The sequence below is a fragment of the Geotrypetes seraphini genome, chromosome 4 (genome assembly GCF_902459505.1).
Source record: "Geotrypetes seraphini chromosome 4, aGeoSer1.1, whole genome shotgun sequence".
In the NCBI taxonomy this organism is placed as follows: Eukaryota; Metazoa; Chordata; class Amphibia; order Gymnophiona; family Dermophiidae; genus Geotrypetes; species Geotrypetes seraphini.
Genome location: NC_047087.1, coordinates 137883092 through 137906305, shown reverse-complemented (window position 1 = coordinate 137906305; position 23214 = coordinate 137883092). Strand labels below are relative to the sequence as shown.

Below are 23214 nucleotides of genomic sequence, written 5' to 3'. Positions count from 1 at the left end.
CGGGGTGGTCTCTCAGACAACTGAGGTGGCTTGGGTTCTTCATGATTATTTTGCCAAGTTGTATGACTCGTCATCCGATGCATTTCCAGATCTTATTGTAGACTATTTGCAGTTGTCTGGGATGCCACGTCTGCCTGAGGGAGCGGTGGAGTGTTTGTTATCTTGACTTCAATAAAAATTATTTGACTATATAAAAAAAAAGAGTTTGCCTGAATCTTTTTCTAACTAGAACCATCTGAAAGAGGAAATATTACTGTACAAGATTTACATTTGTTTGTTTTGCAATGCAACACTTATTGAAATATAAATTTGCTTAAAAGTGTGGGATATTGTGTGTATACAACCCATGATATACACATATCATAAGGCTAGAAAATGTATATGAAATAGGTTTGTGTTGGTTCATGGTGGCTTTGCCACTACTGGTTTCATTTCCAAATGAACAAACCAGTATCCTCAATACTATTGCTATCTGATTCTGGGGAAAAAATTTCGATTCAATTCGATTCAGCCTATTGAATCGATTTTTCGATTCGATTCGATTTTCCTGTCCAATTGGGTGTTTTTTTCAAACAAGATTCTGTGATGAATAGGAATCCGGAGTCTGAATCCTCAAGTAGGTCTTTCAAGATTTGAATCTTATTGCAAGCGGATCTGGCATTGCAATAGAGTGTCGGGACTGGGGTGAGAGAATGAGATGCAAAGTTGGGGGGAGTGGAAGCGGGGACAGGTTTTAGAGAAGCATGGTTGACTTTACGAGGGTTTTTGTAGGATGGGTGGCGTTTGGAGCGTATCAGTGTGGGAATTCTGAGGCCAGGGCAGATACTGTGGGCGTTTGTAGAGTCGAGGAGGTTGGGGAAAGGGGGTGTCAGGCAGGGGGAGAGTTTGAGAGAAGAACAGAGTAGGAGAAGAAGGAGCCATGAAGGTGGCTTCATGATGAGAGATGGGGATCTATGGGCTAGGCGGGCCTGTTTGAGGCATGTGAGAGTAGGTTAAGGATGGAGGAGTGGCTAGGTAATAACGTACTAGGTATCAGTACAAACGATATTAGACAGATCTAGTAGAGCGTTTCTAAATTGGAGTTATTCTGAAAATGATCACGTGGAAGGGGGATGAAAATAATCCGGCTATCGCTTCGGTATTCAAATTAGCATAGACTTTTGGATACAATAGGCATTTAACAAATTTTTTGAGAATTGACAACAGTTCTCAAATATTAAGAAAACAGCAAGCATTTAACAAATTATAAGATTCAACAAGTATTTAAGACAATTTTTGATTGCTTTTGCCTTATGTATAATTTTTTTTTTTGAGAGCTAGTAAATGTAGTTTACAGTTGGATGAGTTCACGAATATACTTAACGATGAAAGATTTTCACAATTAAACTTAAACATAGGGAAAGTTTTCCCTGCTGGCTCGGGGGGGATGGGCAGAGCGGTGCTCTTGAGACCCGCCGATGTGGCCGCTGGTTTCGGTTGGCGATAGCCCACTTGAAGGAAGAAAAGTTTCCCCTGCTTCCCTTTCGATCTCACCTCTGCTGGAACGGGGGAGGGGTAGAGATGAGGCCAGGTGCCCTGCTGGAAAGGGCTCTCGAAACTGGCCGCTGGTGCCGAGCACCGTTAGCGCTGCTCCTCTTTTAGTTCTCTCCCCTGCTGGAACGGGGGAGGGGTGGAGATGAGGCCTGGTGCCCTGCTGGAAAGGGCTCTCGAAACTGGTCGCTGAACCTTAAAGACAGACTTGTTCATACAGCCACTGTGCTGTGATAGTTGCAACAAGATCCCTGGCTCATTATGTTCTGGTTGGGAATGATGGAACATGGTCATATTGTCTGGTAAGGCAGTAGGCAGGAGGGAGGGAGGTAGGGAGGATTATGAATATGCCTTCTATTGAAATTCGACTGTACTTCTGATTTATGGCTGTCTTCAATTAAAAAAATATTTCAACACAAATAAAAAGATAAGTTGAAAATGCAAAATTCACAAGTGGTCCAAGACTGTTGCACACCACTGTTTATTCTTGGAATATCGTTCACAGATTTTACATGGTCACTCACAAAAATACTTGCAAACCTGAAAATCATTGGTTTTTGGAACTTGTCACTCACATGAGAAAAAATTTGCACACACCCTGCCAATTCTTAGAGGGAATATAGATCATAATGCTATTTGACAATTGCTTCTTCACTTTCTATATAGAATACATAAAACAAAACAGAGCAATAAGAACATAAGAATTGCCGCTTCTGGGTCAGACCAGTGGTCCATCATGCCCAGCAGTCGGCTCATGCTGCGGCCCTCTGGTCAAAGACCAGCACCCTAACCGAGACTAGCCCTACCAGCGCCCGTTTTTGTTCAGCAGGAACTTGTCTAACTTTGTCTTGAATTCCTGGAGGGTGTTTTCCCCTATAACAACCTCCGGAAGAGCGTTCCAGCTTTCTACCACTCTCTGGTGAAGAAGAACTTCCTTACGTTCATACGGAATCTATCCACTTTCAACTTTAGAGAGTGCCCTCTCGTTCTCCCTACCTTGGAGAGGGTGAACAACCTGTCCTTATCTACTAAGTCTATCCCCTTCAGTACCTTCAATGTTTCAATCATGTCCCCTCTCAATCTCCTCTGTTCAAGGGAGAAGAGGCCCAGTTTCTCCAATATCTCGCTATACGGCAGCTCCTCCAACCCCTTAACCATCTTAGTCGCTCTTCTCTGGACCCTTTCGAGTAGTACCGTGTCCTTCTTCATGTACGGCGACCAGTGTTGGATGCAGTACTCCAGGTGAGGGCACACCATGGCCCGGTACAGCGGCATGATAACCTTCTCTGATTTGTTCATGATCCCCTTCTTTATCATTCCCAGCATTCGGTTTGCCCTTTTTGCCACCGCCGCACATTGCGTGGACGGCTTCATCGACTTGTCAATCAGAACTCCCAAGTCCCTTTCCTAGGAGGTCTCTCCAAGTACTGCCCCGGACATCATGTATTTGTGCATGAGATTTTTATTACCAATGTGCATCACTTTACACTTAACCACGTTGAACCTCATCTGCCATGTCGATGCCCATTCCTCGAGCCTGATCATGTCACATTGCAGATCTTCACAACCCCCCTGCGTCTTCACTACTCTGAATAACTTTGTATCAGCCACAAATTTAATCAACTCGCTCATCATACCTATGTCCAGATCGTTTATAAAGATGTTAAAGAGCACGGGTCCAAGCACCGAGCCCTGGGGCACCCTACTGGTGATACTCTTCCAGTCCGAGTATTGTCCATTTACCCCCACTCTCTGATTCCTATGCTCCAGCCAGTTTTTAATCCACGTGAGTATTTCACCCTCGATTCCATGGCTCGCAATTTTCCGAAGTAGTCGTTCATGTGGAACCTTGTCAAATGCCTTCTGAAAATCCAGATATACAATGTCGACCGGATCATCCTTGTCTATCTGTCTGTTTACTCCCTCAAACAAGTGCAGCAAGGTCATCAAACATGATCTGCCTTTGCTAAAACCGTGCTGACTGGTCCTCATCAGCCCATGTCCGTCAAGGTGATCAATGATGCGGTCCCTTATCAATGACTCTACCACCTTTCCCGGTACTGAGGTCAGACTCACAGGTCTGTAGTTTCCCGGATCTCCCCTCGAACCTTTCTTGAAGATCGGTGTAACATTCGCCACCTTCCAGTCTTCCGGAATCTTTCCTGATTTGATCGACAGATTGGCTATTAGTTGAAGCAGTTCTGCTAAGGTTCCTTTCAGTTCCTTGATGACTCTCGGATGGATGCCATCCGGTCCCGGGGATTTATCGCTCTTAAGCCTATCAATCTGCCTACACACCTCCTCTAGACTGAATGTCAATCCTGTCAGCTTTCCGTCTTCGTTTCCAGCATATAGCCTGATGGGTATATGCTGTGTACATCTTCTTCGGTAAATACAGACGCAAAAAATGTGTTCAGTTTGTTGGCAATTGCTTTGTCCTCTTTTAGCGCTCTCTTTATTCCATGGTCGTCCAATGGTCTTACCACTTCCTTCGCGGGTTGTTTCCCCTTAATATAATCGAAAGAACGGCTTGAAGTTCTTCGCCTCCTTTGCTATTTTTTCCTCGTAGTCTCTTTTGGCCCCTTTTACCGCCTTATGGCACCTGCGTTGATGTTGTTTGTGCTTGTTCCAATTTTTGTCCATTTTTTTTACCTTTTCCATTCCTTAAATGAAGTTTTCTAGTCTCTGATCATTTCCTTCACCTCTACAGTGAGCCACGCCAGTTCTTTGTTCTTTTTCCTCTTGGATCCCTTGTTGATATGCAGGTATATATAGATTTTGCGCCTCGGTGACTGTGTCCTTAAAAAGGGACCAAGCTTGCTCTAGCATTTTTACAATGCTTATCCTCTTCTTAATCTTCTTCCCTACCATGAGTCTCAACCCTTCGTAATTCCCTTTTCGGAAGTTCAGTGCCGTGGCTGTCGTTTTGGACAGGGATGTTTCTCCCTTGTCCAGATCAAAGCGGATCATATTGTGATCGCTGCTTCCCAGTGTCCCTTCTACTTCTACATCTTGTGCTGGTCCTCGCAGGCCATTTAGAATTAAGTCCAGAATTGCATTTCCTCTAGTATTTTCCTTGACAAGTTGTTCCAGGAAGCAATCGCCTACAGCATCCAAGAACTTGGTCTCTCTAATGCAGCCGGAGGTGCCTAGGTTCCAGTTTATTCCGGGATAGTTGAAGTCACCCATGATAATTCTGTTGCCTCCCTTGCATCTGTGCCAATCAGAGCCTCAGACCCCTTCCCGGTGCATCTGGGGAGGTATCTGAGGCTCTGATTGGCCCAGGTTGTTTAAGATCCCACTGCAGAGGGGATGTTGCATGGCAGCGTCTGGGAGAGGGGAGGTGTCGCTTGGCGGCGGGAGAGCATGGGCATCTCTCCCGCTGCAGGGGGGTGTTGTGTGGCAGTGAAAGGGCATCTCTCCCACTGCTGGGGGAGGGGGGGGGTTGCTTGGCTGCAGGAGAGAGTGGGCATCTTTCCCACTGCTGGGGTTTTAACAGTGCTGTCACTGTACTGACACCCCTGGACCATTTGCTGATTTTTGGTCATCAAAAGCCAACGCCACTCTTGGAAAATGGCTCAGCGATTTTAAAGAATACACACGAGTGCTCATTTCAATGCTGAAGAGCCCATTTCTATATGTCAGTATCAGAGACTGCTAGAAAGCTCACTAAAGACATAGATAAGCCATTTTGATAATCTGCCGCTAAAATGCATGCAGGTTAAACCATCGGAAACCAGTTTAGCGACCGCATTAAAGTTTTGAAAATCTGGCCCTAAGTACCTGTGATGTGTTGGGGAAAATATTAGAAGGGTCTTGACCACAGTGGCCCACCCCAATCCACTGCCCGTGTGTCAAAACAATACAAAAACAAGAGAATGCTCCATAAAATAGCCAGAAGATTGAAAACAAATGGTGTGTATGTGTGTATGGGCTCCTTTTATCAAATGCCCACGAGCATTAGAGCATTTACCTTCCTGGCCCACATTAAAAAGCGCTACAGTACTGCAGTTTGATAAAAGGAGTCCTAAAAGTAGTACCGGTAATAGTCCAAATAATCCTTTGTTGGTCTTGTGAAACTAAACCTAGTACTTTAAAGCATATTCTATTTGAATGTAATAATGTTTCTTTATTCTGGTCAGATATTTGGTCTAAAATGTGGGTCCTTCCATACCAAGTAGTCTAAAATTTATTTAAAAAAAAAAAAAAAGCTCCCAACCATTATATCTCAGATTTTGTTCAAAATTGGTATGCAGAACTAGCACAGCATAAAAAAAAAAAAAAAAGTTTCCAAAAATATCAGATCCTTAGTTGCAATAGCTACTGAGCTAATCCCACTCTGCCCCTCCCTTGTTTTACTGGGTGCTGGTAGCATTGTGCACATTAGTAAATAAAATATCATTGTTAGCTTCATAAAGCTGACAGTAATTGATGAAAAATACTAATTTTGACAGTCCAGCACAACTTTTTATGCTAGTTTCAGCGATGTTAGTATGAGCATCATGGATGCAAAAGCCCACTTTAAATTTTCGCTCAAAGTTTGCCTAACTTGTTGCAGTCTGTCATGACAGATTTTGACCAGTTTATCAGCTGCTATAGCTCCAGTGCAAAAGGTGATACAGACCTCAGATTTTTATCATAGATTATCCTTGCACTGGACACTACTACACTGTCAAATTTGCAGCAATTCAGTATGAATAGCTACATCAGAACATTCCTTCAAATTTTGCACCACTTGACACAAGGGCTGAAATTTGCCAATTTTTAGGGTCAATTATTTAAAAAAAAAAAAAAGCCCAACCCCTCCTGCTGGAACGACAACCCCCCCCCCGAAACTCTTGATCGCCGGCAGGAGGGTGCCCAATCCCTCTTGACGGAAAGCCACACCCTCTCCGGACCCCCACGCTAACGACCCCCCTGTGCTACCACCACCACCCCACCCCCAATGACCCCACTAGCCCCCCCAACTAACCTCCCCCCAACTAACCTCTAAATTGTTGGCCAGCCGGACGGGTTTTGCTGCTGTCCAGCCGACAGGCCTGCCTCGTCGAAATGAGGCAATCCGCCCCTTCCCCGCTAAGTCTAAAGCCTGATTGGCCCAGTCTCTAGAAGCCTGGACCAATCAGGCCTTAGGTATAGCGGGTCCGTCCATCCCTCTAACCCTAATGCCTCTCCCGGGCATCCTATACAGAATCAGGGCCTTTGTGCGCACAGCCCACGAAATACACATATCATAAGGCTAGAAAATGTATATGAAATAGGTTTGCGTTGGTCCATGGTGATTTTGCCACTACTGGTTTCCAAATGAGGAAACCAGTATCTCCACCATCATAGGTGCCAAGCCCAATAGCCATGCAGCAACAGCAATGGGTAGGTTTCTTTTCCACAGGTTCCCAAGACTGACTGTAGCTCTCTTAAGATCCCAAGCCTGCATTATCTGGACTACTTGAACTTTCATGAGGCTTCATTAATCTGCAGCTGATTAATTTCAGGAAAAATATACTGCTGACCAAATGTCACTGATGGAGCTGGAGTAACTGCCAATGATATGTTGCTCTGGAACCAGCAAGTATCACTTCTTGAAGGCCAATAAAAGGAACTTACTGGGCCATGCGGATACATAAAGCTTATTAAAGGCATCTCTCTGTTCAGTGGAGATTTCACATATGTTTCTAATCCACTACTCTATCATAAATACAAGCAATATATTGTCCTGGCTGAAGGTCTTCTACTAGAATTCCTTTTTCATCGTCACTAATCTTGGCAAAAAATTATGTTGCATGATTTGAAACCGTGCTGTCCTGAACTGTCATTTTATTGATTGGCAAAAAATGTTGATTTTTTTCCTTGTTCCTGCCAGAGAGTGGCCTGCTGGAATCTTTCTTCTTGCAATTTTCTTTCTTGTTCAATTTGCTCTTTGCTGTTGAAAGCAAATTTTACTCCATGAATAATACTTCATTACAAAAGTCAAAAAGATCTTTAGGGGCGAAAATCTGGCATTCAAGTGCACACTGCAAGCTTGCTCTAGCTGCTTTGCTCTAGCTGCTAAGTGCTTTGTTGTACCTCTAATGCCATCGCATGGTGAGTAACTTGTAGCAAAAAATAACTTTTAGCAAAAAAATTCCATTTAGCAGTCATTCCAAAATCTCTTTTATGATGGCATAAATTAAGAAAATTCTTGAAATTTTTGTATTGAGCACTAGAGCCATCACTAAAGCTGTGGATGAAGCATTCCTAACTTGGAGGTGAATTTGTATATTTATGATAGTGGAATTGCAAAACTAAAATACATGTATCTTAGAGTCAAATCTTTTCTTTCAAACAGTGTTGCTTTTAGAAAGATATAGGCAGACTCTTTTTTTTATAATTGACCCTGAAAATTGATTAATTTCAGCCCCTGTGTCAAAGATGCCAAGTTTGAAGAAATGTTATGATTACTATATTATTATTTATATAGTATTACCAGACGTACGCAACACTGTACAGAGTCACAAAGAAGACAGGCAGACAAACAGGATGTCATGGATACAGTTAGGGGAATGGTTAATATGCTGGCTAGGTTAGTGGGCAGTAGGGTTATGGATTGAAGGCTATATCAAAAAGATGGGTTTTAAGTCTGCTTTTAAACAAGGGAAGAGAAGGGGCTTGGTGGACAAACTCAGGTAATTTATTTCAGGAATAGGGAACAGCTAGATGAAAGGAACAAAGTCTGGAGTTGGCAGTGGAGGAGAAGAGTACTTTATATACTAGAATATAACTATATCCACATAACAGCCTCCCTTGGTTCTATTTATTTTTTGTTATACTCGAATATAAACCAGGATTTTTGGGCCAAAAAATTGACCCATTCCTGGTTTATATTCGGGTCAATGCCCCCTCCCAGAATTTATTTTTTTTTTTTATTCTTTATTTGGTTATTCATTACAATAATAGCAAATAATCAAGAATATCCACAAAATTCTGTATATAAAATACAATGTAGCATAAAAAGTTAATTTGTCAACCATGATATAGTCCACATTATGATGGTCACCGGTATATTAAATAGGAAATTAAATCTATCTATCTATCACTTAACATCGTAGGCAGGCATAGTTGGCTATTCTATGTTAATCATACACCCTCATCCTAATATAAAATTGTCGATAATAGAAATTAAACTTTCAGCAAAGGTTTTTCTTTAATAAAGTCTTCTAACTGGGCTGGATCAAAGAAGGTAAAATTATGTTCTTACCTGTTAATTTTCTTTCCTTTAGAAGCAGCAGATGAATCCAGAGACCAATGGGATAGCTCACTTCTACCAGCAGGTGGAGATAGAGAAACTGATTAACAGGTGCACTTATTTGCTGGCACTCCTCCTGTCTCATCAGTATAGCTCCTTGCCCAAGCACATTTAACCATCAGTAGGTATAGCATGTAAAAAACTTCTTTCCCAGAACACCTCGCGAACAGCAACGATACAGAATACAATCATGAACAACACCCAATCACTAAAAGCCGTACACGAAAAAACTGACAACCAGATACCAGAAAGGGTGGGGCTCTGGATTCATCTGCTGCTTCTAAAGGAAAGAAAATTAACAGGTAAGAACATAATTTTACCTTCCTTAGCAAAGCAGCAGATGAATCCAGAGACCAATGGGATGTAGCAAAGCAATCCTTAATTTGGGTGGGAAGCAAACGCCGCCTTCGCAACGACCGAAGCATCAAAAAACCCCGATCGCATGTGCCCGCACATCCATGCAGAGACGCGGAGAGAAGGTACTCTCGGAAGACCAGTTAGCCGTGAGACAAATCTCCTCCAAGGCAAAAACCCTCTGGGCCGAGCCCAAGAAGCAGCCATCGCTCCAGCGGAATGGTCATGAAGTTCAATCGCCACCCGCTCCCCTGCCAGCAGGCAAGTATAAAGAATGTCCTCCCGGACCATTGAGCGAGGTAGGCATCGGACGCCGCCATACGCCTGAGGCATCCCATGAAGAATCCCAAAAAGGAGATATAAACCACTAACAGTTGTTAGAAACCGATCTTGCGGAGAACGCTACATACGTTTCAAAAAATGCAGTGAATAAAAGTACTGCGTCCACTATCTCCTCCCAGGAAGAAGTAAGGAAAAGCGAGCATGATGTAAAAGAAAGGATGACACCCCCCTAGCAAGAAATAGTGGTACCATCCGAACTGACACCCCAAATGACGGAAATAAGGAATAGGAATCCCCGTTGAACAAGGCCTGCAACATCGCAACTGCAAAGCTGAAGCCATGGCCACAAGGAATCCCATGGTCAACCGCACAGCTCTTTAGAGTCCCAAAGGACAAGGCTAAAATGAAGCCATTGGTAACTTAGAAGAAGTACGTGAATGAATTACACCAAACCGGGCTTTCTAAGAGGTGCATGAATATACCGCCTTCTGTTTAAGAACTGAACTACAGGAAGCTGAGAAGTCAGCGAAGGGCCATATACCTAGTTCCTGTAACAATCCAAGAATGGTAATAGAAGCTGAAGGGAATTGAACGCTATGCCATCGGCAATATACCTGTGCTAAAAAGGAACTCAGGAAGGGTACAACTGTTGAGAAGGATTCAAGAAAGGAAACACCTCCAAAAGGAAGCAGAAGCCACAGGAGAAGACGTCTGTAGCGCCTGGATAAGAGCAGAAACAACCTGCTTCGCATTACCGTCACACGCCAGTCAAAACTGCTCAAAAGCTAGGTCGTAATACCAAAGTAGTATGAATATCCATGTTGATCTCAATCAAGGAGAGCAAAGTCGGAGATAAAAGGAAACTTCTTAATCCGGCTGACGAAAGGCTCATCAGATCCACATAGCAAGGATGGCGCAGCCAAGCCAGAGAATGTACCAATACTGTGCCCCTAAAGCGAGCTTGAGATGGCAAATCCAAGCTACCATTAGCCAGGGAAAAACAGTGAAAAAAGAGAAACCAGAGGAGTTTTTTTTTTTTTTTTTTTTAAAGCCTACAGCAACTGGTATTCCCAGGTGGTCACCCATCCAGGTACTAAACAGGCCCTATCCTGGTTGGCTTCTGAGATCAGACGGGATCGGGCACATTCAGGGTGGTATGGCTGTAAGAAAGAAGCCACACTGTTACCCCCTTTAACTCCCACTTTCTGTGCCCGCCTAAGAAGCTAGGAAGCCTGGAATTGTGAGACGAGGCCATGAGGTCAAGTTCCAGGAGATCTTACTTCCACCACAAAAAAAGTGGAACACCTGAGCCAAAATTCCCAACAACTAGGATGTAGAAGATATCACTATAACTAACGTCTACACTTCTAGAGCGTACACAGTGCTGTACACTGTAACATCCAATAAATGGGCTATGCTCAGATTTCGCAGAGAGAAAGACTAACCAAACTCTTTTCCTGACCTGAAAAATGATTTGTCAACAGAATAGAAAGATGAGGGTCCACCCATCGAAGTAGAACAACCACTGTACCTGGCAACTGAGTACATCACCTACTGCCCAAGCTGCAGAGAAACACCCCCATTATAATACTGACTGAAAGGGCCCTCAGCGGCATTCCGGAAGAATGGTCTGAAGCTCCAGAAAGGAAGCCTGACCATGCTCAAGAGTAGAAGGAACCAGAACTTAGTCGCCTATGAAGACCAGACTCCTGAAGCTGAGGATGGAAGCCACCGAGCCCCCCAATCCGACAGTCCGGAATAGTCGGTGGTCATAAGCTAGTCCAGGAAAGACCGAGGCATGCCCTGGAAAGACAATCTTTCTGAGCCACCAAATCATACAAAGCAATGCCGGAGAAGCATAGCAACTAATAGGCGCCCCGAGATACCGAGAACCACTGGAATAAAAGCGGCTGCTGAGCGTTAGAAGGGAAAGCAAGCCGAGGTTCCCAGAGGGGTCAGCAATATGGATGCTAGAACCTGAACAGAATCCCATACTCTTAGCCATGGTAAGCGAAGAACGCCAATCTGAGATCGAGACTCCACACTCAAGTCTCTGGAAAGAAATACAAGTCTCTCCTATAAGAATAACAGCATCAACCCGATATACCTATAACTAGTATAGGAAAAAAGAGCACTGCAAATATGAAGATGCGCATGTAAAGAACTGAGGTAAAGAAACCACCCGCTTCGTGTCAGTCAAAAGACCCGACTGGAAGTCGTCCAAATCAAGCAGGCAGTCAAGCATAAATCAGACAAATCGCCTGGCAGTGCCAACGAACCCTTGGGTAGGTGAAATGGAATGTGCCAAAACCGAAAGCGCTGCTCCAAGAGAGGCAGGCCAACCTAGTGCTGACTCAGAGTCCATAGAGAAAATGTAAATATCTTCCCAGGTTGACTGCAGAAATGGGTAACCCTGAGAACTAATGCAGTCGAATAGAATCCAGCCTGCCCAAAGCCCCCATCTTGGTCACCCACTAATAAGTGGTACCCTAAGAACTACAAGAACTGTCCCGAGGACCAGCCACACTTCAAAGAGAAACGCAAAACAGAGAGACTCTGGAAACGTGAGGAGGATGCAAAGGTGCAAGCATCCTGAAAAATGTTCACAGCTCCCTGACCTGATAGTAAAGCGACTACTCTTTCATGAGAAAACTGTCAACCTGGAAAAAGAACACCGTCTTGCGATGTGAAAGGGAGCATGAGGACATTCAGCAACCTGCCTGAACTTTACGCAAGCAAAGGAAAGACAAGGCGCACCAGGCGTAATCCAGAAGCAGCATACGCCTCCCCAGAGAAACGAGCTGTACCTGGCCGAAAACAGACCAGGTTTCCACTCCAAAAGAGAGCGTAAGGGGAGAATTCATTGGGCATACAGTGCCAGCTACCCTACGACCTCGCAAGCAGAGGATCTTGCCCTTAGGGATCAGCCGCCACTTAGACCAAGTTTCTAGAGCGGAAGGCCGACTAGCTTTTTTTTTTTTTTTTAAATAGACTTGAACCTCCGCCTCTACTTTTGGAGCCATATCAGCTCTACTCCTTAGCTGGGGCTTGAATCTCAGCTCCTTGTTACTAACCCAGCACACAACCCTTGCGCCACCAGGTTTTCACAGACAAGCTGGCCCACATCAAGAAGAAAAGAACTATCAGGCCTCAAGAGAGAGCCTCAACTCGGAATTCCTGCAACTACCCTGCAGAAACATATCTAGAGCACAAGCAGGCGGACGCAGCACCCAGGCAAAAGGCCTAAGGAAACCTCCAACATCGCCGCACGTTATCGGAACCCCGAGGGAAGAAATGAACCACACGAATGATACACTGGCACGCCCTTGACACCTACTCCACTTGCTGTTCGCCAACCCATAAGGCAGCAAAACGAAGCGTAGGAAGCTCAACTCAGTGCAGAAACTTAATGTGTAAGTGCCTAGGGACATAAATGGATAGCCCCCAATAACAACCAGTTGCCTTTTCCCTTTTCCCTTTTTTTTTTTTTTTTTTTTTAATTAAGAGAAGCATGTGGACAAACACCACAGCAAATGGAGCACTGCAATACGGGGCAAAGCTGATTCCAACAAAAAGAAGTCGCGGTACACGCTTAAGTTAGCTGTAGGACATGAGTCAATGAACCCCGCGGCGCTGGGGGCCCAAGCGCGGGCACTTTCCTGCTAGAATCAAAACCGGCTGGCTCCCCCAACAGCGCTGTACAAAACAGACCGGGAGCTCATAGCCAAAACCGAAGCACACCGCTCCGCAAAGCAGACGGCGAGGCCCGCGCTGAGAAAGGCAGCCGCCCCGAATAACTCCCCGAGTATTGCAGTGATGGCGACCCAAACTCGGACTGATTCGCGCAAAAATAGGCCGGCTCCTAGAACATTGCCGCTCACACCGGACTCGGAGCCCATAGCCGAAGCGTAGAAATATAAAAAATGCAAAACACACCTCGGGGAGGAAAGGGGAAAAGGCGCATGGCTCCCAACAGTAGGGGAGCACAAGCTCGCACCACCCGCGCTATAGAACGATTCAGCTCCAGTTCAGATAATGTATAACACACCCGGAGCCGTCCTCACATTTTGCAGTCAAAAACATATTCCACCACAAAACAAAACTGCCATAGTCAAAAACCCACAGTTCTCACACAACCACAAAGTTCAGAGACCAGTAGAATAAAACACATACTCACAATCTACTGGATAGTGCCGGTAGACGCCGGCAACACCTGCTGCCTAGCACGAGCAGGGCAAAAAGTCAGCTGTGTAGGCCCCCTTTTTTTTTTTTTTTAAATGGGAAAGAAGAAAAATAGGGACCAGGGCAGACCCTCTATCATTGGAGGGAGGGTGAGGCAGGGACAAGGGGGGGGCCCAAGTGTAACCTCTAAAGCCGGCACCGATTAGCCGGACACCCCTGTCTCACTGAAGAGAAAAAGCTCAACAGGAGAAACAGAATGGCAGTCTCACTGAAGAGAAAACCTCAACAGGAGGGAATAAAGTTCCAGCCACAGCCAGAATCCAGGAGCTAGTTGAATAGCGACTTCCACCTGCTTGGAGATAGAGAATACTGATGAGACAGGAGGAGTGCCAGCAAATAAGTGCACCTGTTAATCAGTTTCTCTATCTCCACCTGCTGGTAGAAGTGAGCTATCCCATTGGTCTCTGGATTCATCTGCTGCTTTGCTAAGGAAAATATATTTAGCACTTCCATATGAGATCAGGCACTTGCATGGAAATTTCAAAAACCTTGGGCTTTAGCTGGAGGAATTGCTTCCTTTTGATCTTTGTATGTCTAGAGACCAATGTTCCCTCTAAGGATTGATGAGGTGTGTGCAAAAAAAAATATGCATGAGCGACAAATTACATACTCCACAAATTTATGAGCAGGTGCGGAGGACGCATTTTTAAACAAATGTAGTTTATCCTTGTACTCCTTATGTATTTTTAATCATCTATGGATATGTTTGTATGTTTATTGTTCAAATGGTTTTATTTATTTCCCCAAATTTATTTTTGTTATACGCATTGAAAATATTTGATATTGCGTTTAAATCAAAATTTCAATAAACTTGAAACGAGTGCCCGTGAGATTGTGGGAGGGTTAAATACTCAAAACTTAGAAGAATAACAATTTACTTAAAGTTTTTGTTTCGCCAGCTTTCTGGTATCTTTACATACAGTGGCATACCTAGCATATGTAACACCCGGGGCCCATCATTTTTTGGCACCCCCCCCCCATCTGTACGAAAAACATGATTTTTAGTAACAAGCCACGTCACACATGAGTACCTAGGAAAAGGCAGCATCTTACATATTGCAGTGAGCAGTACATCAATACATCCATTGTAAAACTAAACAAGCCAGACCAGCACAGATCAATCCTACATCGTCAATCCTAACAGAAAACCATGTCTTTCGAACACACAGAACACAGAAAACACCTTCGCCTAGTATGGAATATGTCATCACAAACTAACCCCTCCCCCTTTTACAAAACTGTAGTGTGAATTTTAGCTAAGGAGGTAACAGCGCTGACGCTCATAGAATTCTGAGCATCAGAGCTGCTACCACCACGGTTTGCGCTAAAAAACGCTCCACAGTTTTGTAAAAGAGGGGATAAAATAGAAATACACAGCTTCAACGCTCTAGCTCAGGGGTGCCCAAACTTTTTGGGCTTGCGAGCTACTTTAAAATGACCAAGTCAAAATGATCTACCAACAATAAAATTAAAAAACACAAAGCACACTATACGCTGAGAAAATGTTAATTATCATTCCTATTCTGGGTTTTTTTCAAAGAGGTCAAAGCAGATGACTCTATGCATTGTCACCTCAGTAACAACCATACAAAAATAGACAAATATACCTCCCTTCCTTTTTATTAAACCACAATAGAAGTTTTTAATGCAGGGAACTGCGCTAAATGCCCAGCGCTGCTCTCGACGCTCACCCCTGCGCTAAAAAACACTATTGCGGTTTAGTAAAAGGGGGCCATAGTGCAAAATATAGACAGCATATATAAATTCAGCCACATTTTGATCACTAAATTTAAAATAAAATCATTTTTCCTACCTTGTCTGGTGATTTCATGAGTCTCTGGTTGCACTTTCATCTTCTGACTGTGCATCCAATCTTTCTTCCCTTCTTTCAGCCTGTATGCTTCCTCTCCTCCAGACCTCATTCCCTCCCCCAACTTTTTCTTCCTCTCTCCTTGCCCTTTCTTTCTTTTTTTTCCTCTTGATGCCCCCTTTCTTTTTTTCTGTTTCCCTTCTGTCTCCCTGCCTGCCCCCTTTCTTGTTCCCTACCCTCCACAAAGCCACTGCTGCCACCATCGGGGGAAACAGGCCCCAAAGCCACCGCCGCAACCATCGGGGGAAACAGGCCCCAAAGCCACCGCCACAACCATCGGGGGGAAACAGGCCCCAAAGCCACCGCCGCAACCATCGGGGGAAACAGGCCCCAAAACCACCGCCGCAACCATCGGGGGGAAACAGGCCCCAAAGCCACCGCCGCGGCTGCCCCAAGCTCTCTCTGCTTCCCCCGACGTCAATTCTGCCGTCGGAGAGGAAGTTCCGCCCAGCAAGGCAGCGATTGGCTAGCCCGAACTTCCTCTCCGACTATATCCTTAGGGGATGTGCACAGCCGGAGCGGACCGCCCCCCCCCCCCTTGGTAGCCACTTAAGACGTGGCAGCGGCTCCTCTCACGAAGTCCGATGCAGTCAGGGATCTTGAGAGGAGCCGCCGCTGCATCTTTCAACTTTGGAAAATACAGGCCGCTGCCGCAGCCGCCACTTCCTCTCACCTCCCTCGAGTGAGCAACAGGGGAAAGCGTATGAGCGACACCACTGAAAATAGTGAGCGATCGCTCATGCGCTCACCTTAGAGGGAACACTGCGAGAGACATCCGGAAAAATTATCACTCGTTGGTCACAAAATAGGTCTTGTTTTTTCAAGAAATATATGGTAATTTCAAAATAGCTTGTTTTTCCACCTCTGTTTTGAAGACCACTGAGAGTGTTGCTCGTTTATCTATTATATCTTTAGAAGATTTGAGAAACTGTAATACACTCAAACTATCAGGTGAAACAAGTTTATCCATTTCACCTTCTTCAACTGTTTCTTTAGAAGCTCTTGAAAGTAATAGAGGTTATCTAATTCAAGAGTGCCCACTTTAGTATAATGTAATATGTCCCTCAAGTACATTTTCAAGAGTTCTAACAAGGACAAATAATGTGTAATAAGAAAATTTAATAAAGATTTTTTTAGCTCTAGTTTCTCTAGTTTTTTAGCTCTAGTTTCTCTAATTTAGAGTGAATCAGCATACCATCTTTAATATTAGAAACAGCATTAGCTTGTAAAGTATTAACAATCTGGTCTATTTTTCCTAGCTTTTTTGCTGTTTCGCCCTGTTTAACATCATGTTCATTAATTTTTACTATTATATCAGAAGAAAATTGACATAAATTCAAAACAGTTTTTTGTAATGATGACTCTATTCTGTTAATACTTAGCCATACATCGTTTAGAGTGATCTCTTTATCCTTAGGGAGAGCATCAGAGCCTTGCCCTTTGACCATCTGCACTGGGGTCAGCTCTTTAGATCCCCCCAGGGATTGTCCTAAAACCTCCAGTCCAGAGTGTGAACATAATTGTGGGGAAGAAGTTACTGCGTCCTCCAATGGGTAGGACTCTTCTAACCCTGGAGAAAATGGTGGTTGAGGAGGTGGTATGTAACCCAGAGGATAGTTTGAGTATCTAAAGTTACCTGCTCATCCACATGTATCAAAGGGGGAGCCATAAGATGACGATCCATCGGGCCAGTTATCAAAGTTGATGGAATTACTTTGGCTTTCCTCTTGCCCATTATGGTAGGATTCGATACCCCCTGCTCACTACTCCTCTTGGGCTCTGAAGGGGCTCAAAAGGGGCAAGCCCCTTTAGCCACGCCCCTTTAGCTCGCAACCCGAGGCTCGTGACCACAGGCCGCGTTCCGCAGCTAGTTAATGATTTAAAGATCCTCGAAGGACCCTCTCAGCTGACTGGAGCGGTGAGCTGCGGGACTGTCTGTCCCGATGTTGAAAAGTGCTTCACAGCACTGGCAGCAGGTTCTCTCCAAAGCTAGTTGATGATTTAAAGATCCTTGAAGGACCCTCTCAGCTGGCTGGAGCAGTGAGCTGCGGGACTGCCTGTCCCGATGTTGAAAAGTGCTTCACAGCACTGGCGGCTCCTCCTATAATTTTTTTAAGGCTGCCGCCGCCAGGCTCTGCCCCCCTTCTCCTCCCTGCTCTATCATACATCTGCCGATCCCTAGTGAATGTGCAGCGGGTCCTCTGCTGATCCCTGGTGGATAGGCAGCAGGAACGAGCAAGCTTTCCAAACTCCTGCCCCACTGCTAACCGGCTGCGTGGATCCAATTTCTTCATCTGAGCGGCATGAGCAGCAGTGCGATTTGGCGCTGCTTTTCAGCGCTGAGCAGCTTCCTTACTGGCTCCCACAAAAGGTGCTGCTGCTCGTGCCACTCAGATGAAGAAATTGGATCCACGCAGTGGGGCAAAAATTTGGAAAGCTTGCTCCTGCCTGCTGCACCTCCACCAGGGATCGGCAGAGGACCCACTGCACCTCCACTAGGGATCACCAGAGGTATGAAGATAGGACAAGGAGGGGGGGACAGAGGACAGAGCCTGCAGAGCCTGACAGGGGAAGGAAGGAAGGGTGCTGGATGCAGAGGCTGACAGGGGAAGGGAGGAAGGAAGGGTGCTGGGTGCAGAACCTGACAGGGAAAGGGAGGAAGGAAGGGGGCTGGGTGGAGAGCCTGACAGGGGAGGGGAGGAAGGAAGAGTGCTTGATGCAGAGCCTGACAGGGGAGGGATGGAGGGAATGGGGCTGGGTGCAGAGTCTAACAGGGGAGGGATGGAGGGAAGGGGGCTGAGTGCAGAGCCTGACAGGGCAAAACACTTGAATATTAAGCCACAAGACTTATATTCGAGTCAACCATTTTTCCTCCTTTTGGGGCGGGGAAAAGGGTTCTCTACATATTCGGATCGACTTATATTCGAGTATATACGGTACAACTAAGAGCAGCTTATCTAAGGAACAGAGTCCTCTGGTGGGTGTATAAGGAAGGAGAAGAGAGGAGAGATATTGAGGGGCAGCAGAATGAACACACTTGTAGGTCAGCAATAAGAGCTTGAACCTTATGCGAAGGCGGGATTATTTATGCAGATATGCTGCAAATTTGAGAGTATAGCGTCTAATACAAGGACAATATATGATAAAAATCTGAAGTATGTATTTACTCTTGCTCTGGAGCTATAGCAGCTGATAAACTGGTCAAAATCTGTTGCAACAAACTGCGACAAGTGTTTGGCACACTGAGCAAAATTTTCAGGCGGACTTTTGTATCCATGATGCTCATATTAGCATCATTGCAACTAGCACAAAAGATTATGCTGAACTACCAAAAATTAACACTCTTGACCAAATACATGTATTCTCAATTTTAAAATCAGCTAACAATGGCATTTTATTTATCACTATGTAAAATGCTGCCAACATAAGTGAGTCTAGTTCAGTGACTATTGCAGTTAGGAATCTATAATCTTAGGAAAATTCTCTTAGTGCAAACTAAAACAAAATCTGAAACATAATGACCCATTTCTAAACTACTACATATTTCAGAACCAATAGGTTTTAAACACATTATTTGTAAAGTCCATTTCATTAACAACTAATTTGTCCAATATACATGCTAAATTATTTGATTTCCTAATTTCAGTTGCTTTGAAATTGTCCAACAATAGAAGGATAACTCATCCTTATCAATTTACTTATGGTGGAACACTATTTTACTTTATAGGAAGCAAGAAGATATTGCCCATAAATTTTTACCACCATCGTGTAAATATATAGGTAAATGGAAACCATTAGATGAATATTTGGCAAAATCTTCTCTTAAATAAGAATGTTTATAAAGTATATCTTATTATTGCTCATTAATATTAAGTTTGCTTGTTAACTTTATTGATGCCAACAATTAACAGCTTATACATTAATCACTTTTTTGGATAGTAATCATTCTATTACTGGGTGTTACAAGAGTTTCTATTTCTGTATCACATAAGCACTATTCTTTTGCTTTCTTTAATGTTATATGAAAATTCTTCAATAAAAATTATTTTTTAAAAAAAGCAACTGCTAGAAAATGTAGTCAAAGTGATCTAGGCAAGCTCCTAAAGGAAAAAAAAAACATTAAAATAAAAATCAGAACACAATTATTAGGTAGACTGGAAAGATCAATTGTTCATCCCTGGAAATGACCTACTGTATGGGAAATTTATCTACTTTCTGTAATATATCGAGTACTTGTGACAAGGACTAGCTACTGCTAAAGACAGAATAATCAGTAGACCTTGGTCTGATTCAGCTGAAAGTTCAACATTAGCACACGTTTATACAGCGCATGGCACACGTACAATCTTAGTGTCCTGTGTGGGGGCAGAAGAGGGCATGCCCTTGATTAACTTTTACTTGCTCTTTGCACTCATAGTAAAAGGAGAATTTGTTTCTCCAGGTATTTTTTTCCACCCTGGTACTCACAGGTGACGATAGGCTTGTTCTCCATGGTGTGGCCTCCTGCTTCGCCCCGGCAGCGCTGCCACTCGGAAAGAGAGCTTCCATAAACCGGCAACGATCAACGACTCTCCATGAAGCGAAGCTCGAGACCGGAGGCTCCTAAGACGGGCGGGAATCGATGCACCTCCACCACCAACACTGGCAGCTCTTTTCTCTGTCGGATCCACTCACTTCCTGCTTGCAATGACAACTTCCGGGTCGTACGGAGGGACAGGCTGTTGCTGAATCAGGATGCCGTTGCATTCAGTGGAGAGCCGCACAGAATTATCAACCTAATGTAATAAGGTGTGCTACAGCGTTATTGCAGAGAAAAGCACAGTAAAATATTGCAGTTCTTAGAGAATCTATAACAACATCCATGCTTGTGCGCAGTAATATTCCAGAGCAAATTAGCTTGAACTATACTGTATAAATTAAGTTTAGTAGGTGTTTGTTGGGGAAATCTGGGATACTGATTCACTATAGTACCAACTTGTGGACAGCTATTTTATGTAAGTTATAATTCAGTGGACGCTAACCATCTAAAATTGTTGTAATCTGTTATCACAAAATATTCCTAAATAAATATCAACTAACTCACCCCTCCCCATTTTTTTTTATTACTACAAAACTGTAGCGTCGTAAGCTTTTACCACCACGGCTGGGGAACATGGTAAAAAACCAGGATTCTCAGGATCTCCAGGATGTAGGGCAGACCACCTTAAGAATGGAATGCTCATTTTTTAATGACAGCCACAGGCTGTCTTTCAATGGGGAATTTCTCTGTAAAGTCCCGCCCCCTATGATGCAGTTCTATTCTTCTGTGGGTGGGCTTGGCATAAGACAATGATGTCAGCAAAAGGGGAGGGGACTTCCTGCAGAATGACAGAAAATCAGTCAACACAGTTGGTGCAAATTGCAAAGCTAAATAGTGGAAGCTGTTGCAGGGAGTGATTGTGGGGGAATGAAAGAGGCATAAAATACATTCAATATGTTCCAGAAAGAAGAAATAAAAATAGCATACAAAGTAAAGTTAAGGGGTGGAGGGGGGACAGTGGAAGGACACATCCACATTTTGTACTCCTTCCTTATCAAAAGCACAGGACCTACCAGGATCCTGCAATTCTGACCCCAGGAAGGGCTGCATCTATCTGGTTTCAGCACCCTCAACCACTTATAAGGCAGGAAACATCCATTCCATGACCTCTTTCCCTATCAAAATCACAGGATATGCCAGGATGTTTCAGGATGTACCAGGATCCTGCAATTCTGACCCTAGGAAGGGCTGCATCTATCTGGATTCAACACCTTTAACCACCTATAAGGCATGAAACATCCAGTCATAAGAACATAAGCAGTGCCTCTGCTGGGTCAGACCAGGGGTCCATTATGTCCAGCAGTCCGCTCAAGCGGCGGCCCATCAGGTCCAGGACCTGTATAGCAACCCTCTATCTATACCCTTCTATACCCTTTTCCTTCATGAAATTGTCCAATCCCTTCTTAAACTCCAATACCGTACCTTGTCCTATCACGCCATCTGGAAGCGCATTCCAGGTGTCCACCACCCATTGGGTGAAGAAGAACTTCCTAGCATTGGTTCTGAATCTGTCCCCTTTTAATTTTTTGAATGCCCTCTTGTAGCATTTGAAAGCTTGAAGAATCTGTCCCTCTCCACTTTCTCTATGCCTTTCATAATTTTGTAAGTCTATATCATATCCCCTCTAAGTCTCCGCTTCTCTAGGGAAAAGAGCCCCAGTTTGTTCAGTCTTCCAGCGTATGAAAGGTTTTCCATACCTTTTATCAAACATGTCGCTATCTTCTGAACCCTCTCGAGGCTGGATGGAAGTGGAGAGGAAAGAGAGGGGAGCAGACTCTGGAAGGAATTGGAGAGAGAGAGAGAGCACATACTGTATGGAAGGAGGGGATAAAGAAAAAAGGGCATATGCTGGATTGGGGGAAGAGGTTAGAGTTCGTGAGATACTGGAAGGGTTGAGGGAAAGAGGTGGCAAGCTGTAGGTAGACACAATAAAAGGAAAATTGAGACTGGAAAGTAAGTAGATAAAAGGTAGAAAACAAATTGAGAAGCAAGAGCAGAAAAGAAAAGGAAAGGGAAAAGAGAGATACCAGGGTAGGGGGAGAGGACAGGAGGAGAGAAATGCTAAAAACCACCTGGGGGAGGGTGGGAGAGATGGAAGGGAAGAAAACAGAGATGCCAGACCATGGGGGGAGTGGAGGGAAGAAGATGGGTGCCAGACCAATGTGGAGGGGGGGGGAAGAGGCAGACAGTTTCTTGAAGAGGCATAGAAAGAAAGCAGATGCCATATGGAAGAGGCAAAGAGAGTGGATGGAAGGAAGAGAATGATGAGAAGATGAGGAAAGCAGAAACCAGACAACAAAGGCAGAAAAAAAAATTTCTATTTGTTTATGGAAATAAGGCGACCCTGTTTATTGGACTAATTTTATTACATTTTTTACTAATTCACAGACCATAACTCCTTTCCTCAGGACAGGACAGGGATACTCTATAGTTTACTGACCTGAAGAAAGAGGTTTTAACCTCTGAATGCTAATTGAGAAATGTATTAGTCCAATAAAATGGCGGGCACTAAATTTTCTTACTGCCATGTCCCATGCCTCCTACTCAAATGCAAAATATAAATTGGTGGGCTTCCCAAAGCGCTGCCAGCTGAAGATCTCTTCCTTTAGGAAGGAAGGGGGGATTTATTCAGAGATGTTTGGAGGTTGCATATAAGAAAAACTGTACACTGGCACTGGTATGGTAATCTTTGTTATTTGTTTTGAATTTTAAAATAAAAAAGCAAAAAAGAAATAAAGTGGAAATAAAGAAGTAAATAAGAAAATGGGTAAGTACATGGGCAGGGCAAAGGGTGTGGCAGGGTAGGGTAGAGCCCTTGACAAATTAATCCTGCCCTGGCTGGGGGTGTGGGAAAGGGGAATTTGTTATATGGGGTAGAAGGAATGATTAAGAGAGAGAGAGGGAATAAGTTGGATTTTGAATTTATAAACTAGTAAAGGAGAAAGGCAGACATACTGTACAACATGGAGAGTCAGAGGGAGAAGAGAAATGCTGTGGATAATGGGGAGAAGGCAGGGCGGATATTTATGAGATCAACAAGTGTATAGGAAGAAAAGACATGCTGGACATCAAGGG

General features: G+C 44.1%; 1 protein-coding gene and 1 pseudogene across 11 annotated transcripts in view; both read right to left on the bottom strand.

Moving 5' to 3' along the window:
- TRAPPC10 (trafficking protein particle complex 10) overlaps positions 1–23214 on the bottom strand; it is a 507189-nt gene that overhangs the window by 437131 nt on the left and 46844 nt on the right. For 9 of the 11 annotated variants that reach the window (XM_033941691.1, XM_033941696.1, XM_033941693.1 and 6 more), the window contains exons 1-2: positions 20644–20757; positions 20028–20335 (exon numbers count right to left, since the gene is read on the bottom strand). In XM_033941691.1, coding sequence (XP_033797582.1) covers positions 20028–20052 — 25 coding nt within the window. In that variant the 5' untranslated portion in view covers positions 20053–20335; positions 20644–20757. Of the gene's footprint in view, positions 1–20027; positions 20336–20643; positions 20758–23214 lie in introns of those variants that run through there. The other 2 variants (XM_033941690.1, XM_033941689.1) reach the window with 1 other exon arrangement.
- Positions 10498–10616, bottom strand: LOC117360189 (annotated as a pseudogene).